Raw genomic sequence first — 16,143 nt, forward strand, 5'->3', positions numbered from 1 at the left:
GGATTCTCGCCAATCCGGAGCGAGGGCGGGCAGACGAGAGGGCGGGGCCACTCCCGGGAGCCGGACTTGGAGGCCCGGCGGCGGCGTGCGGTCCGAACAGGCGTCGACCGTCAGGCCGCCGCGTCTTTTCGTTTCCCCGTGCGGCGCAAGGCTCGCCCAGTGGCGCTGCGGACGGAGGGCCGGCCGCCGAGCACAGGTGAGGAAACGGCGGGAGGCTGGCGGGGGCCCTTTGTGCGATCCGGGCGGCCCCGAGGGCGCGCGGGCTCCGGCTGGACCTCCCGGTGCCTCACCCCGCATCTCCGCGGCCGAGTCCGAGCCGACGCGTCGCCGTCCCCGTCCCCGCGCCCCGCCCAGGCCGCCGAGCGGACCCGGCACCGCGGCGGGAACGTTGTGGCTAGGGCGGGCCTTGCGCCCCCGGGCGGCCCCTTCGGGTGCTCGCGCAGGCCGGCGTCCGCAGGGCCCGCCTTCCTCCTCCGCCTCCTACCCCCCCACCACCCCCTCCTCCCGCTCCTCCCGCTCCTCCCGGTCTCTGCCCAGAGGCGTTGCCGGGATCTGGGTTCGGGAAGAAAGATCTTCGTGGGGAGGAAACTGTGCCCTGCAGTCGCGGGTGGGAGCGCGGGGATGATGGATTAGTGGTTCTCAACCTTCCTGATGCCGAGACCCTTTAGTACAGTTCCTCATGTTGTGGTGACCCCAACCATAAAATTATTTCCGTTGCTGCTTCATAACTGTAATGTTGCTACTGTTATGAATCGGAATGTAAATATCTGATATGCAGGATGTATTTTCATTGTTACAAATTGGACATAATTACAACATAGTGACTAATCACAAAAGCAATATGTAATTATTCCATATGTGTTTTCCGATGGTCTTAGGCGATCCCCAGGTTGAGAACCGCTGGACTAGACAAGGGGGACGCCTCGGAGGAAGTGGGGTTGCAGAGACGTGCGGTGTTCATCTCGAAGAGTCCGTGATGAGTTAAGCCCGCATGGCCTTCATTCGACAGGCTCTTGCAGAATGCTCGTGTTCAGATGAAAGTCTTGAGGAGTCTATTTTATTTATGCAGGGACTATAGTCAGTGATACTGCAATAGCTACGTATGGTTTTAGGCGGCGGTAGAAATATCGGGGGACGCTTTGTAAAGTATACGGTTGTCTAACCACCGTGCTGTGCACAATATTGAATGCCAGCTGAAATTGAAATATTTTTCTAAATGTATTTTTTAAGTATATTTGTGCATCATTCCTTAAACCTCTTGAGTTCCAAGAAGGCCTTTAGTTTCCAAGGAGGGAAAAATGTTTTAGTGCATAAAACTCTGGTTCTTTGCTAATCAAACAGGTGACCTGCGCCCTGGAGTTAGTGAGAGTTGCCCTATGTGAAGCCACAAAGTAAAACGGTAAATTTTACCAGAACAACAGAGTAGCTTTTATATTAAGATAAGAGGGGTATAATGTGGAATAGAAGCGAAACTTTGTATCAAGTGTTGTTTGATTTTTTTTTTTTAACTGGAACTTCCTTGAGGTTTGTCCCTGGGAGCCTCCCTCCAGCTGGGGCCTCAGTTCCCTTTGCCCAGTTCATTGTACTCAAATGGGAGGATGTGTAAGGCTCAGGGGTAGCCTTACAGCCTTAGCGGCCACACCTACGCAGAGTGTCACCAGGACCCAAAGGTGTTGGTGATCATCTGTCGTCTTTTTTCATCTGTATATTACAGTGAACTTGAGAGTGTTTTCTGTGCTAAATAAATGAAATCAAAACTTACAGGTATTTGAAACCTAACCTCATTCACATGGTGTCTCTTGAAGAAAGACCAGACCGAAAATTTAGCTCTTGATACAACCTGCAAATAATCTGAAAAGGGGGTTAGGATTTCTTTACTTTCGTTGTTAAAATTTAATCCTAAGAGTTCGTTTTAAAAATCCAGATTTCTAGGCCTTTGAGAAAAATTAAAGGATCTGGCAATACTAAGCCTGTACCACAGGCTGAAGGTGCGCGCCTTCAGGGCGGATGCTTGACTCGATCCACTCCTGCCCATTCCCAGTCTGGATGATACAGTCCTTTGAATGTGTGGCCCCAGTTTTTGCAGTATTGGGTTTTTATGAGCTGTCTTGCACACTTTCTTTCATAAGTGTAAGTTAAGCTCTTACAAAAGAATGAGTTTGATCTCTGGTGTGAAAGGTAGCATTTTCAAATAACATGATTAAGAGACGTTGGAAAGAATTCAAGTGTGAACCTTTACTATGTAGGAATCGGTAGGAGTAATATATTATTAGTACTGTTAAAAGGTGCTATAACTTCTAATGAGGACGAGCAGAAAGAAGTGCTGTTACGTACTGTGTGTTACTAGCATCCACTCACTGCATTCAAAGTTAAGCAACTAAGAAAGAGAAGTAGGCAATGTGTAAAATACCCACAACCAATTTCCAAGCTGTGGCCATGCTATTAATATTGTTGCAATCTGCTTAATTTCTTCCAAAAAGTTTAACTTCTAGAAGTTTAATACACCTGTAGCTGTATAAATCCTTTGAAGTGGTGTGCTTTAAGAGCACTGGATAAATCAGGCCAACCCCCTGAAGAATTAACTCTTTTATTATTATTAATCTGGATTTACAACACTTGAGTATTCAGGGGTTGGGATAGGTGAGGAACAGATATGGGTTATTTAACCAACAATGTCTGCCGAGTTATTCAGGGAATAAAGGTTCTAAGATCTTTCTTAGCCGTCAGCTACTGTAACTGCCCTCGCTACCCCTTTGATTCTCCATATAGGACTCCAGACCCCCTGCTGAGCTGCCTGCTGAGTCTCTGAAGCAACAAATTATAACTCAGAAATGTGACTTCTTAGTTGTTACTTCTGGTTATCATAGTACCACTTACTGAGCTTAAGTATTTTTATGCCCAGCTGATGTGGCTCAGTGGCTGAGTGTCAACCTACGAACCAGGAAGTCACAGTCAGGGTTCAGTTCCCAGTAAAGGCACATGCCTGGGTTGTGGAGCTCAATCCCTGGTAGGGGTGTACAGGAGGCAGCCAATCAGTGATTCTCTTTCAGCATTGATGTTTCTATCTCCCTCTCCCTTCCTCTCTAAAATCAGTAAGAAATATATTTTTTAAAATATTTTTATATCAAAAGACTTCATGGCAGATTTCAATAAGCATAGATTAAAAAGTGTTTCCCTTATAATTTTACTGTGCCAATCTAGCAAGTAACATTTTGCTTTTTGTTAGGTTTCCTAAAAGACAGAAAAATGGAGGACTCTGTGAACCAACTGCAACCCCTGAATGAGAAGCAGATAGCCAATTCTGAAGATGGATATGTATGGCAAGTCACTGACTTGAACCGCCTCCACCGCTTCTTATGTTTTGGTTCTGAAGGTGGGACTTATTATATCAAAGAACAGAAGTTGGGCCTTGAAAATGCCGAAGCTTTAATTCGATTGATTGAAGATGGCAGAGGATGTGAAGTGATCCAGGAAATCAAGTCATTCAGTCAAGAAGGCAGAACCGCCAAGCAGGAGCCCATGCTTTTTGCACTGGCCATTTGTTCCCAGTGTTCCGACATAAGCACAAAGCAGGCGGCATTTAAAGCTGTTGCTGAAGTTTGTCGCATTCCCACACATCTCTTCACGTTTATCCAGTTTAAGAAAGATCTGAGGGAAAGCATGAAATGTGGCATGTGGGGCCGTGCCCTCCGGAAGGCCATAGCAGACTGGTACAACGGGAAAGGCGGTATGGCCCTCGCTCTGGCAGTTACCAAATACAAACAAAGAAATGGCTGGTCTCACAAAGATCTGTTGAGATTATCACATCTTAAACCCTCCAGTGAAGGTAAGCATAGCATCTTTTGGGGGAGAAGGGGTGCAGATATTGAATAAATAACAAATTTATTTGACAAAGACAGTTGTGTAATTTCTAGGAATAGCCTTTCATTCTCAAAACATATTAATTCAAATATGTTTAAGGCTAATCTGGAAACACCTACCACAGGCAATCCAGACATTAGTAATCAAGAACCAAATGACAGATCTCCATGTTAAAATGTCACCATGCTAACGAAAACTCATCCAAATGATGGACTATGAAAGCAGCCTGGATGTGTTAAAGTTGTTGGCAAAATGCCCCTCGCCAGTAGGTGGCAGATAGCCGGGCTCTGTAGCCCCTTCTCATTTTGCCCCCCTCCCTGCCTTCCTAGGACACATGTTCCATGGAACCTAAGGCCGCCTGAACTAGTGCTCTGAACTTAACAATTCAGGATATTAATTGTCTCCAAGCAGTCAGCCAGGGAAGATGGTAACTTGGGCCAGTTTTCTGTGTCTGTCGGAAGAGGTTTTTGAGAAGTTAGTTGGATCTACAATAAAGACTTAGTCTTTCTTAGAAGGAAATAAAAAATTTCGGTCAAGAATAAAGTGTGAACTTCCAGAAAAATCAACATGCCCAAAATTTTACTTTTTTTTTTTTAACACCAGAAGTGAAAGTTGAAAAGATGGCCACTCACGTAGGTTCAGATTTCAGTTCTGCCCATTGCTTTGTGTCCTGGAGCCACGTAACGTAACCTTCCTGAGTTCCTGCATCTTTGTCTATGAGAAAGGGAGGAGGGGGAGTGGCCCTCCTGGTGACTAAATGTGATCGTGGAGGCTCCTGATGTGTCCCAGCATCATATGAAGCCGAAGACATCACACAAAAGTCCTTGTTCTTGTTTCTTTTGAAAAATATGTTTTTTGGCAGTACTAAGCAAATACTTAGCTAAAATATTTGTCAGGGCATATTCTTTAGTTCACCCCAGTCCTAACCACACTTTATTACATCACATGGCCTATTCATTTTACCCACCTTTCCCCCATAGACCTTAGAATTTGATAATTCCATTCCTTTCCCCACCTTTTTGCAGAACTGGAATGTAGTGCTTGGAATAATCACACCATTTATTGGCAGAGCATAGGTTACAACCCAAGTTTCCTCACCCTCCCCAATCCAAAGCTCATTTCAACTATTAAAAGAAATTGTAGTAGGAAACACATTACTTTCTCTTTAATATTTAGCCTATAATACTTTCTCAGCTATTAAAAAGTTATAAGTCACCTACCTGTCCACATCCACTTGTCTACTATTCGTACATGCATAATCATCAGCTAAGAGACAGTTGAGTATGGCATTAAATGAAATAGATCAGTACTTTTCAGAGGCGTTCTGAGATTACGGACCTAAGTCTGGCCCTGTCTACCAAAGTTTCTAATGCTGATGTCTCCAAAGTAAAGCTCTAATGAAATGGAAATATAGGAGTTTTTAAATATACATATATATTTTAAATTGATTTCAGAGAGGAAGGGAGAGGGGGCAAGAGATAGAAACTTCAATGATGAGAGAGAATCATGGATGGACTGCCTCCTGCACACCCCCCACTGGGGATTGAGCCCGAAACCCGGGCATGTGCCCTGACCAGGAATCAAACTGACCTCCTGGTTCATAGGTCAACCACTGAGCAACACCAGCCAGGCTAGGAGTTTTTCTTTTCTCCAAAGTTTCCTACTGAAGCAGTGATCAAATAAGCAAAATTAACTGTTCGATTAAATGTTTTTTATATCATGCATAACAGCATCACAGATTAAAGTTCATTCCTGGGTATCTACTTATGCCTTTCATATAATGCCTTTACATAAACATGTTCTTTTACCTACTAATCCTACCTGCCTTTTCAATTCTCTATTTTGTTTAAGGACTTACTATTGTGACCAAATACATTACAAAGGGCTGGAAAGAGGTCCAGGAGTTGTATAAAGAAAAAGCACTTTCTGCGGAGACTGAAAAACTCTTAAAGTATCTGGAGGCTGTGGAGAAGGTGAAGCGCACAAAAGATGAGCTGGAAGTCATTCATCTGATAGAAGAGCACAGGTTGGTTAGGGAACAACTTCTGACAAATCACTTGAAGTCTAGAGAGGTAAGTAAAGTGTACTATGTTACATCATGTGGTTAAACAGTGATGTATGGTATGTATGGAAAAGATAGCCCTAACCGGTTTGGCTCAGTGGATAGAGCGTCGGCCTGCGGACTGAAGGGTCCCAGGTTCGATTCCAGTCAAGGGCATGTACCTTGGTTGTGGGCACAACCCCAGGAGGGGGTGTGCGATGTTTCAAACTCTCTATCCCTCTCCCTTCCTCTCTGTAAAAAATCGATAAAATATATATTTTTAAAAAAAGAAAAAGATAAACTGTGGGTACCTATATATTCATTAAAGAAAAACACCTAACAGTGCCCACAGGTAGTTGCATTCAATAGTGTTCAAGAACAAGTTAGTTTATTTGCTAAGACTTTGACCATTTTGCACAAATTTTTACTTTGAAATTGATCTGGACCCCCAAAGAAAGTCTTAGAGAATATGTTGTTGTTATTGGTACAGGTATGTTTTACTGATTGGTCATTTTCTGTGTTTCTGCCTGTTATTGCGATAGGTATGGAAGGCCTTGTTACAAGAAATGCCTCTAACTGCATTACTAAGAAATCTAGGAAAGATGACTGCTAACTCGGTGCTTGAGCCAGGAAATTCAGAAGTATCTTTAGTATGTGAAAAACTCTGTAATGAGAAGCTACTGAAAAAGGTAAGCGTTCCCTTTATTAGCTACTTCTGATTGGAAAGGGTGCTCCTAAACTTTGGAAATGCCATCAGCATATGTTTTAGGTGTTCTGAGCTTTATCATACCAAGTTGCATTTTGACTCTGAAAGCTAAGATCAATATGTCCTGTTTTTCTCTCTTCTTTATGAAACACATTCGCTCAGTAACAAATACCTAAGGCACATAATTGCTCTCTTCATTTGAAGTTCCGCTTACTCTCTGTCTTTATCTTGTTTCCAGGCTCGTGTACATCCATTTCATGTTTTAATCGCGTTGGAGACTTACAGAACGGGGCATGGGCTCAGAGGAAAGCTGAAGTGGCGTCCCGACGAGGACATTTTGAAAGCTTTGGATGCTGCTTTTTACAAAACATTTAAGGTGATATTTTGATTTTTGTTTTAAAACAAATGACACAGGTAGGACTTGGTATCTTGTGTAAAAGCACATTTTAAAGATATTAATTGTTTAAATATTTTGATTATTCATTTGTTCTTGTGAGAAGAATGTCCACTTTTCCATTTCAGTTCCACAAAGTACTGAAAATTCTAAAAGTCAGGCAAGAAAAAACAAGACATCCAAATTAGAAATCAATAAAAATTATCTCTCTTCTCAGGTGACACGATCTTAAATGTAAAAAAGCCTTAAATAATCCATAAGAAACTACTAGAGCTAACAAAATCAGCAAAGTTGCAGGATACAAAACCCGTAGGCAGAAATCAGTAGTATCCAAAGGCTAAGAAAACATGTCCATTTGCAGTGGCATCGGAAAGAATAAAACACGTAGGGATAAATTTAACTGTGGAGGCGTAAGACCTGCACACTGAACGCTACAAAACACTGCTGATGAAACGACATACATGGGAAGGCATTTTATGTTTACAGTTTGAAGGACTTCATATTAGTAAGATGGCAGTACTACCCAAGCAATGTACATATTCCATGCAACCCTTAAGGCATGTTTTACAGAAATAGAAAAACCTGTTCTAAAATGTCTGTGGTCTTTAAGGGAACCTCCAAATAGCACAACCAGGCTTCTAAAAGAAGAACACAGTTTGAAGACTTACACTTGGAAACTACAGGTTTCAAAATTTACTGCAAAGATGTAGTAATCACAACAGTGATACACATTAAGACAGTGATAAAGACCAGTGAAATAGAAAACAGAGCCAAGAAATAAACTCATATTATGGCCAATCGATTTTTTCTTTTTTAAAATTAGTATATTTTTTAATACAGTTTACATACACTGTATTAGTTTGAGGTGTACAACATAGACATGTAATATACCTTACAAAGTGCTCATCCTAAGTCTAATACCCTTCTAACACCATACATAATTATGACATTATTACTGTATTCTTTATAGTGTAGTTTACACGGTCCATTGATTTTTGACACAAGTATCAAAACAGTTCAATGGGGAATAGTATATAAATGGTGATGGGAAAACTTGATATCCACATGCAAAAGAATAAAATGGAACCGTTACTTTATACCATATAAAGAAATTAAAGTGGCCCTGACTGGTTTGGCTCAGTGGATGGAGCGTCGGCCTGTGGACTGAAGGGTCCCAGGTTCGATTCTGGTCAAGGGCACATCCCCAGTAAGGAGTGTATGGGAGGCAGCTGATCGATGCTTCTCTCTCATCAATGTTTCTAACTCTCTATGCCTCTCCCTTCCTCTTTGTGGAAAATCAATAAAATATATTTTTAGAAACAAATTAAAGTGGATCAGACCTATATTTAAGTGCTAAAACTATAAAATACAAACTTCTTTAAAAAAACACACCAGTAAATGCTTCATAATATTGGACTTGGTAATAGTTTCCTAGATATGACACCAAAAGCATGGGCAACAAAAGAAAAAGATAAATTGAACTTCCATCAAAACATAAATCTTTTGTGCATCAAAGGATACTAGCAAGAGAGTGAAAAGATAACCTACAGAATAGGGGAAAGTATTTGCAGATCATATATCTGATATTGTTTTGATGTTCAGAACATATAGAAACAAAGACAACTCAACAGTAAAAATACAAAGAACCCAATTCAAAAATAGAGTACTCGAATAGACATTTCTCCAGATTTCAGATGGCCAATAAGCACATAAAAAGATGGTCGGCATCATGCGTTATTGGGGGAATGCAGCTCAAAACCACAATGAGATACCATCTCACACTTGTTGGGTGGCTCGTATCAAAAGGCAGAAATAACAAGCAAGAATTGAAACTAGCCTATTGCTGGTACAACCCTGTGGAAAAGCTTGGTGGTTCCTCCGAAAGTTAAAAGTTGAATTGCCATACCATCCAGCCATTCTACGTATTTACCCAAAAGAACTGAAAAGGGACTCAGATACTTGTACACGAGTACTCATAGGAGCATTATTTAGGTAAAAACAGCCCTAGTGTGCATCAACAGGTGAATGGATAAACAAAATATGGCCCTACTCAGCCTTACAAAGGGAATGGAAATAGAAACATGCTACATGGATGAACCTTGAAAACATGGTGCTAAGTGGAATAAACCAGACACAAAAGGTCAAGTGTTATATTATTTACCTTAAATGAAGTACTTAGTAGGTAAATTCATAGAGACAGAAAGTAAAATAGAAGTTGTCAGGCTAGAGGGAGGGTGGAATGGGGAGTTATTTAGTAGGTACAGATTTTGTTTGAAATAATGAAAAAGTTTTGGAAATGGTGGTTACATAACATTGTGAATGTACTTAATGATTTAAAATTTAATCTTAGAATTTCTATGATTAATTTCAATGATTATCTCATTTGTTTTCTGTCTATAGACAGTTGAGCCAACCGGAAAGCGTTTCTTGCTGGCTGTTGACGTCAGTGCTTCAATGAACCAGAGAGTTTTGGGTAGTGTCCTCAACGCCAGCACCGTTGCCGCTGCGATGTGCATGGTGAGAACACTGAGGCAGTTCACCGTGTCTGCCACCCTCAGAACATGTTTGCTGTGGGGAAGAACTGTAGACCTAAATAAATAGGCTCAAGGATTAGGTTTCCACTTCTTTTTGTCAATTTGACATATTTGACAGTTTTATTTCATACTAGTGGCCTGGTGCACAAAATTCGTGCACATTAAAAGGGGATTAATTAGGGGAGGTATTTTAATATTGCTATTTGCCCTTTCTCTGTAATGTAAGTGTCAGAGATGAAAGAAAATTAGTAAAATGTATATGAAAATCTTCCTCCTGTCAGAGTCTGGGGCACACCGTAGGACCCAGAGTCAAGTCCCCGCCCACCTGCGTGCACCTTGAAATCACAGGAGACCCAGACCCATTGGGCGAGATCCAGACCTAGCTGGTCCCACCCCTGTCAAGCCCTACTGGGTGGGGCGCAGCCTCAGGTTCCCCATCAACCCCCGCTGGGTGGGGGGCACCGTCTGTCTCAAGTCCCCCAGCACACCCTCAGGTCCTCTGGGGTGGGGGGCACGGCCTCAGGTCCCCCAGATATAATATGTTTGAGCAAGTAGACAATGTTTAGGAAACTGTTAATACATATAGAAGTGCAAAGATCAGAAACTGGTTAACAGTAGTCAGGAGACTTCGGTTTCCACCTGCCTTATCACTAGATAGCTGTTAAATGAATCATGGATGAGCTTCTTAATTCCTCCTCTGTGGCTGTATTCCTATTTAATAAAATGAAAAGAATATATTCTATCTGCTTCAGAGGGTTGTTGTGAAAAGGAGTTTAAAATAGGCATCATAGTGTGTTTCCTTTAAATGTGACGTTTTATGAACTTCAAGTATGTGTTTATTTCTCCCAAATCTCCTAAAAATTACTACCATTGAATTTTTCAGGTTGTCTCACGAACAGAAAAAGAGTCTCACATAGTTGCTTTTTCAGATGAGATGGTTCGATGTCCAGTAACTACAGATATGAGTTTACAACAGGTTTTAATGGCTATGAGTCAGGTAACAAACTGTTTTATTAGTTTATACTGTATAATCATTGTTATTGCTGTCGTGCGTGATAGTAATGCATTTGTGAGAACAAATTGTTTCATCTCAATTTTTTCATGAGCATGAAATAAATATATAGGCTTTGGGAAGGCCTATGTATTGGCTCAAAATACAATGATAATGTAAAAAATAATACTTTTAAGTATTTCATTATTTCACTAGTGTCCCGGTGCATGGATTTGTAAACACTAAAGGGAAATTAATTAGAAGAAATATTTTAATATCACTACTTGCCCTTTCTCTGTAATAGAAGTGTCAACCAAATTCAGGATCAACAATGACAGTTCAAAACTGTGTGTGTGTGTGTGTGTGTGTGTGTGTGTGAGTGAGATTGGCGCCAGCAAGAGCTTTATATGTATTATGCATGCGCGAGTCAGCTTAGCCTTTTATATATATAGAAGATTATGGAAACTGTCTTTTATTCTTACTCATTTTTTGTTCTGAGTTAGATCCCAGCAGGTGGAACTGATTGCTCTCTTCCAATGATCTGGGCACAAAAGACAAATACAGCTGCTGATGTCTTCATTGTGTTCACGGATAACGAGACCTTTGCTGGAAGTGTCCACCCTGCTGTCGCTCTGAGGCAGTATCGGAAGGTAACACAAATTCTGATACTGTCACCCCATAAAAGTCTCAGTTCTCAAACATTCACTCTGCTTTTCCAAAAACAAGCTATGAATGTATACAACATCAGTAATGGACTCAGCAGTACTTGAAAAGTATTGGCTACACCTATATATTTCCACCAGTTCCAATTCTATACATTACTAAGAATATCCTTTATCAGTGGTATTTTTTAATATTTCAGTGTGTTCCTTGAAACATTAAGGTGTCATTTATGATTTTTGTTAAAGGACTAAAGTTAAATCAAAGCTATAGTCTATGGTTTAAGTTACACGGATATTTCTGGGTTCTAATCTGTGCTCTCCGATTGTGCTTTCTGAAATGAGTGAGATGTTCTGTATCCACATGGTAGCTGCTAGTCACGTGGGCTGTTGAGCTCTTGCAGTGTAGCTGGTGTGGCTGGCAGTAGAAATAAAACTCGATGAAGAGCAGTGGGTCTCAAGGCGTGGTTTCCCTACCAGCACTACCTAACACCATGTTACAAATGCAAACCCTGGGACCCCGTGGGAGACCTGCTGAATCAGAAACTCTGTTGGGATTATGCTTTACAAGCCCTTAGGTTGGAGACCAACAAGTGAGAGAACAGAATTTGGAGTCAGGATGGCCTGGGTTCTGAGTCCTGGTCATTCTCTTACTGACTGTGGACCTGAGCATATTATTGAACTCTGATACATGCTTACCTTTAGGTTTGTCCCAATAAATACACTAGGTAAATTCCTTAAAGAGCCCATTACAGTTTCTGACACTGAGTGATGGTTGGTTTATCTCAGAAATTCAACTACTTTAACAAGCCATGGCTGTGAGAACAAATTCTTTCATGTAAAAAGTATATATTATAATTAGCAAAGTTAATAATCCTGGTGAAATATCTCCTTATATTAATTCCACCTCCACACACACTGTCTAGTGTTTAATATGTTGGTAAAAATAGCTTCGCCCCTGAAGATCCTGACAGGTTTGATAAGTATAGAGTCCTCAGGCTGCTCAGGAAGGTGCTCTGTGACCCACAGAACAAGTAATGTAGAACAGAAAAGCAGGAATTTCAGACAGATTGTTGACAAAATTTTATTGTCTAGCCTGAAAATCACAGTAAAGCCTTGAAAGTTTGACAGATTTTATGTAGAGAGGGTGAAAAAAGAAAATCTGTGATAGAATTTAAAGTGTTAATTTTGAAGGTTATTTGCTTTTGCTTTTCTACAATTTTTTTAAATGTGTATTTTGATCTTTACCTACAGAAAATGAACATTCCAGCTAAGTTGATTGTTTGTGGAATGACATCAAATGGTTTCACCATTGCAGACCCAGAGGACAGAGGCATGTTGGATATGTGTGGCTTTGACACTGGAGCGCTGGACGTAATTCGCAATTTCACGTTGGATGTGATCTAACCATAAGCACCAGCACGATTAGTGATCTCGCTAAAAATACGCAGCTACTTCCCAGCTAATCTTAATCCAGTGAAAGATAAGATGATGGCATAGTATGTGTATAATGCAAAGTTTACCTAACCAAAAAAAGGGAAAATAAGATAAGCCCAAAGTTCGCCCTATCAGCCTAGCTCCTGGGAAGTAGCTTCGAAATTCACTGTAGCTCCCTCTGATAGAGCTGGTAGACACTGTAACATAATCCCACAGGTTTGCTTTGGTAAATAGTCACATTTGTATTTAAACGAAGTAAGAGCCAAATTTGTAAGTAGTAGTTCCATATCATGTCACTTGTTTGGAAAGTGCTTAAAGTTTTCTTAAATGTTTTCATTGGGAAAGGACAGCTTTGATAATGTCCATCGACTCTGAAATGCACTGGACCATTAACTGTGATGGCATATAAAGCTCATCTGTGAAACAGCAGCCACGACCAAGGGATAAGTAATGAGTTTTACAGATTCCTTTAAGCGTTTTCTAAGGTCACGTAAATAGCTTTCTTATTCGGTAAAAAACAGATTTTGTCTCATGTTTTATTTACACTTAGAGAATTACTACCATTAACCAGAAACACAACAGAAAGGCCACCCTTGGCTGGGGACGCTAACGCTTGTGTTGCCTGAGGAAGTCTGAGGTGTGTTCTGGTACGTTTTATTGCTGTGAGTTGAAGGTGTGACTTAACAGTTTCCTCCGAGTTGTAACAACATAGCTATACTAAGTCATACTTTCTTTTTTATTCATGCTCTTAAATGCAAACAACATAAAATGGTTCAAGCATTTAACTCCCCCACTCATAATCTGAAAATGACAAATCTCAACTATAATTGGATTCGCTTTTTCCTAACTGTAAAATCAATACTGTTCTAATTTTTAACTTTTTTAGCCAATTGTACATGGGTTCTAATTGTAAGCATGTCGGTGGCCTATTTCTTTGTTCGTTATTCATTGTGACAAAACATTCTTTCTTGGTAGAGTAAAATTAAAACAATAAAGCAAGCTAGGTCTTTCAGGTTTGAAAGGCAATTTTTGAGTAGCATATTATCACTAACCAGTTTGTAAGAAAGTACTTTTTTCTATTTTATTGTGTATATTAAACTTCTTTTCATTACACTAAAGTGCATTATTTTCTTGAGCTAATACCTCTTCTTTGTGGGGAGGTTTAACTTATTTAAATGCCAATACCTTTCCTTATAATTACATGGTTGTCTATGCTTACCCATAAAACTTCAATTTTTATGTACTTAAGTAATAATAGAGGACTTATGGGGGATTTTTATAAACTCATCACATATAGAAAGACAGACTAGTAAATGTTCATTGTAGCATTTCGTGTGCTTGGGGTTTAGAGATTTTGTTCGGGAGTTAGGGGACTTTAGTAGAGTTAGAACTTGTGTTGATATTGTCCTGTTTTAGGGGAGATTTGGGCTCTAGGAGTGACAAGAAAATGTTTCTTTCACATGTATTTGATGTATAATACTAGCTCTGATGTGTAGGCTTCAAGGCAACTTACAGCAATGTTGTGATTTACCTGAGATTTTTTTAGTCAGCAAAACTAGTAGCATCCTCACACCAAAAAAAACCACATTGCTTCTGATATCATTTTGTCTTAATCCTCTGTCACACATTGGATTTAACATATTAGCTTTTATGTTCAGATTGAATTTGACGTTTAAAGAACCTAATAGAATTGTGTCCCATCATTTTTTAAGTACATCCAATCCTAATTTAAAAAATCATAAAATAATTTTATTCCTAATTGAAATTAAATGTAGCATAAAAGTGTATTCCTTTCAGTTACATACTATTCCTATAGTGTTTTTAGACAGATCTGTTCATGAGCTGATGTGAAATCCATCAGAGAAGTAAGATTAGAAATATCTTGTAAGTTGAATTAAATGGATTAGGGAACAATTTAAGAAAGAAGGAAAAGAAACAAAAACAGAAAAAAACACCACAGAAAGTAAGTTTATTTTCAAATCCTGGACTTTTAGAGCTGGACCAAACCTTAGAAACGTAAAAAGATGATTTTTTTTTTTTTTTTTTTTTTAATTTAGGTTAGGGAACTGGGGTTCAAGAAAGGGTGGCTTTGGAGCACTAGATCTAGAAATCTTCATTTCAGTATTCACATCCCCACAAAATAGGAAAACTGACAAGAATAGGGGTGAAAATAGAATTATTCAAGACTTTTAGGTATTAGGAAATAATGTATATAATTGCGGAAGAATAGAAAACCAAATTATAAACATATACTTCTGTTCATAGTAATCCTCAAGCACAATGCTTTTAATAACCTATGTTGCTATATAATACACTCCTATAGGAAAATAAAAAAACTTTACCTCGTGATTAAAATGTATTCAAGTGATAAAGTTAATAAACTTCATTTCCTAGGAAATATATATAAATATTTTCAGGATAAATTTGTAATTAGTAAAACAAAAACTATTGCTAAAGTCCTATCCTTCCTTATTAGTTGATATTTCTTGGAAATTCTATTAACTGTCATATGTTATTTAGTAACTTTTGTAGGTATATTGTTGAGGAAAATATTCGGGAATGGGATTCGGTGTTACCTCTGGAAGCTTTTACTGTGTGCTGTAGCGCCCAATTTAACCTGTGTGATTCAGTTTTGCTATTTTTACAGAGTAACATCTGATGCTTAGATCATAGGAAAATCAATATCTATATAAAAGTTTAAGTTAGGATGAGGGCTTACAATACAAATTAGAACTTAATAGGATATGTATTTTGAAACAAAATGGTCACGGGCCTATTATTAGCTTAATAGGCTCTTTTTTAACTTCTGAGTGGGAAAATGTGGAAGAAAAACTTTAATTATTCTCTGATCAAGAGAAAGAAGGAATATACCAAGTCAAACAACTCCCCTCTCCCCCCATAGATGGACCTAGAAAAACAAGCTCTAACTCCAAATGAGGAGATGCTACAAACATCTTTTAATGGGGGGGATCAGGACACATTTGTAATACCTTAACCAATAAAGAATTTTTAAAAATAAATAAAAATAAATTGGGACATTACAAATGATAATAATACCGTTTTATGAGGCTTTTTCCCCTCTCATTTTCTGAGATTTTGCAAAAAATTATTTTGGAAATTTTAAGGCAGAATCTCTGAATAAAGTTGATCTGACAAGTGAGGAGCATCATTCAAAGCACAAAGCCATATCTAAATGATAAAATCAGGATCACCCACTAGATATTGTACCTAAAGACACTGCACCACAAGGACGAATTTCTTGAGAAGTGATAGTCTTATAGTAAGTACCATAAGCAAAAATGAAAAATTCTACTCTTGTATGCCACAGGTTTGAACTAAGTTAAGGCAGTATCCTCTAGAGCAGTGGTTCTCAACCGTCCTAATGCCGCGACCCTTTAATACAGTTCCTCATGTTGTGGTGACCCCCAACCGTAACATTATTTTTGTTGCTACTTCATAACTAATTTTGCTACTGTTATGAATCGTAATGTAAATATCTGATATGCAGGATGTATTTTCA

General features: G+C 39.4%; 1 protein-coding gene across 3 annotated transcripts; it reads left to right on the plus strand.

Annotated features, from left to right (window-relative positions):
* Nucleotides 1–30: 30 nt before the first annotated feature.
* On the plus strand, nucleotides 31–13,741 carry RO60 (Ro60, Y RNA binding protein). Of its 3 annotated transcripts, XM_036354590.1 has the most exons (9): nucleotides 31–196; nucleotides 3,227–3,826; nucleotides 5,713–5,933; nucleotides 6,445–6,591; nucleotides 6,847–6,984; nucleotides 9,403–9,519; nucleotides 10,420–10,533; nucleotides 11,031–11,177; nucleotides 12,441–13,741. In XM_036354590.1, exons 2-9 carry the CDS (start codon nucleotides 3,247–3,249, stop codon nucleotides 12,591–12,593), a joined length of 1,617 nt encoding a protein of 538 aa, XP_036210483.1. In that variant the 5' UTR covers nucleotides 31–196; nucleotides 3,227–3,246; the 3' UTR covers nucleotides 12,594–13,741. The 3 variants fall into 3 exon arrangements, with proteins under 3 accessions (XP_036210483.1, XP_036210484.1, XP_036210485.1); XM_036354591.1 differs by lacking the exon at nucleotides 3,227–3,826; XM_036354592.1 differs by lacking the exon at nucleotides 3,227–3,826 and having other exon boundaries at nucleotides 60–196; nucleotides 5,713–5,887.
* The last annotated feature ends 2,402 nt before the right edge of the window (nucleotides 13,742–16,143 follow it).

The sequence above is a fragment of the Myotis myotis genome, unplaced genomic scaffold, assembly GCF_014108235.1.
Source record: "Myotis myotis isolate mMyoMyo1 unplaced genomic scaffold, mMyoMyo1.p scaffold_m19_p_21, whole genome shotgun sequence".
Taxonomy (NCBI): Eukaryota; Metazoa; Chordata; class Mammalia; order Chiroptera; family Vespertilionidae; genus Myotis; species Myotis myotis.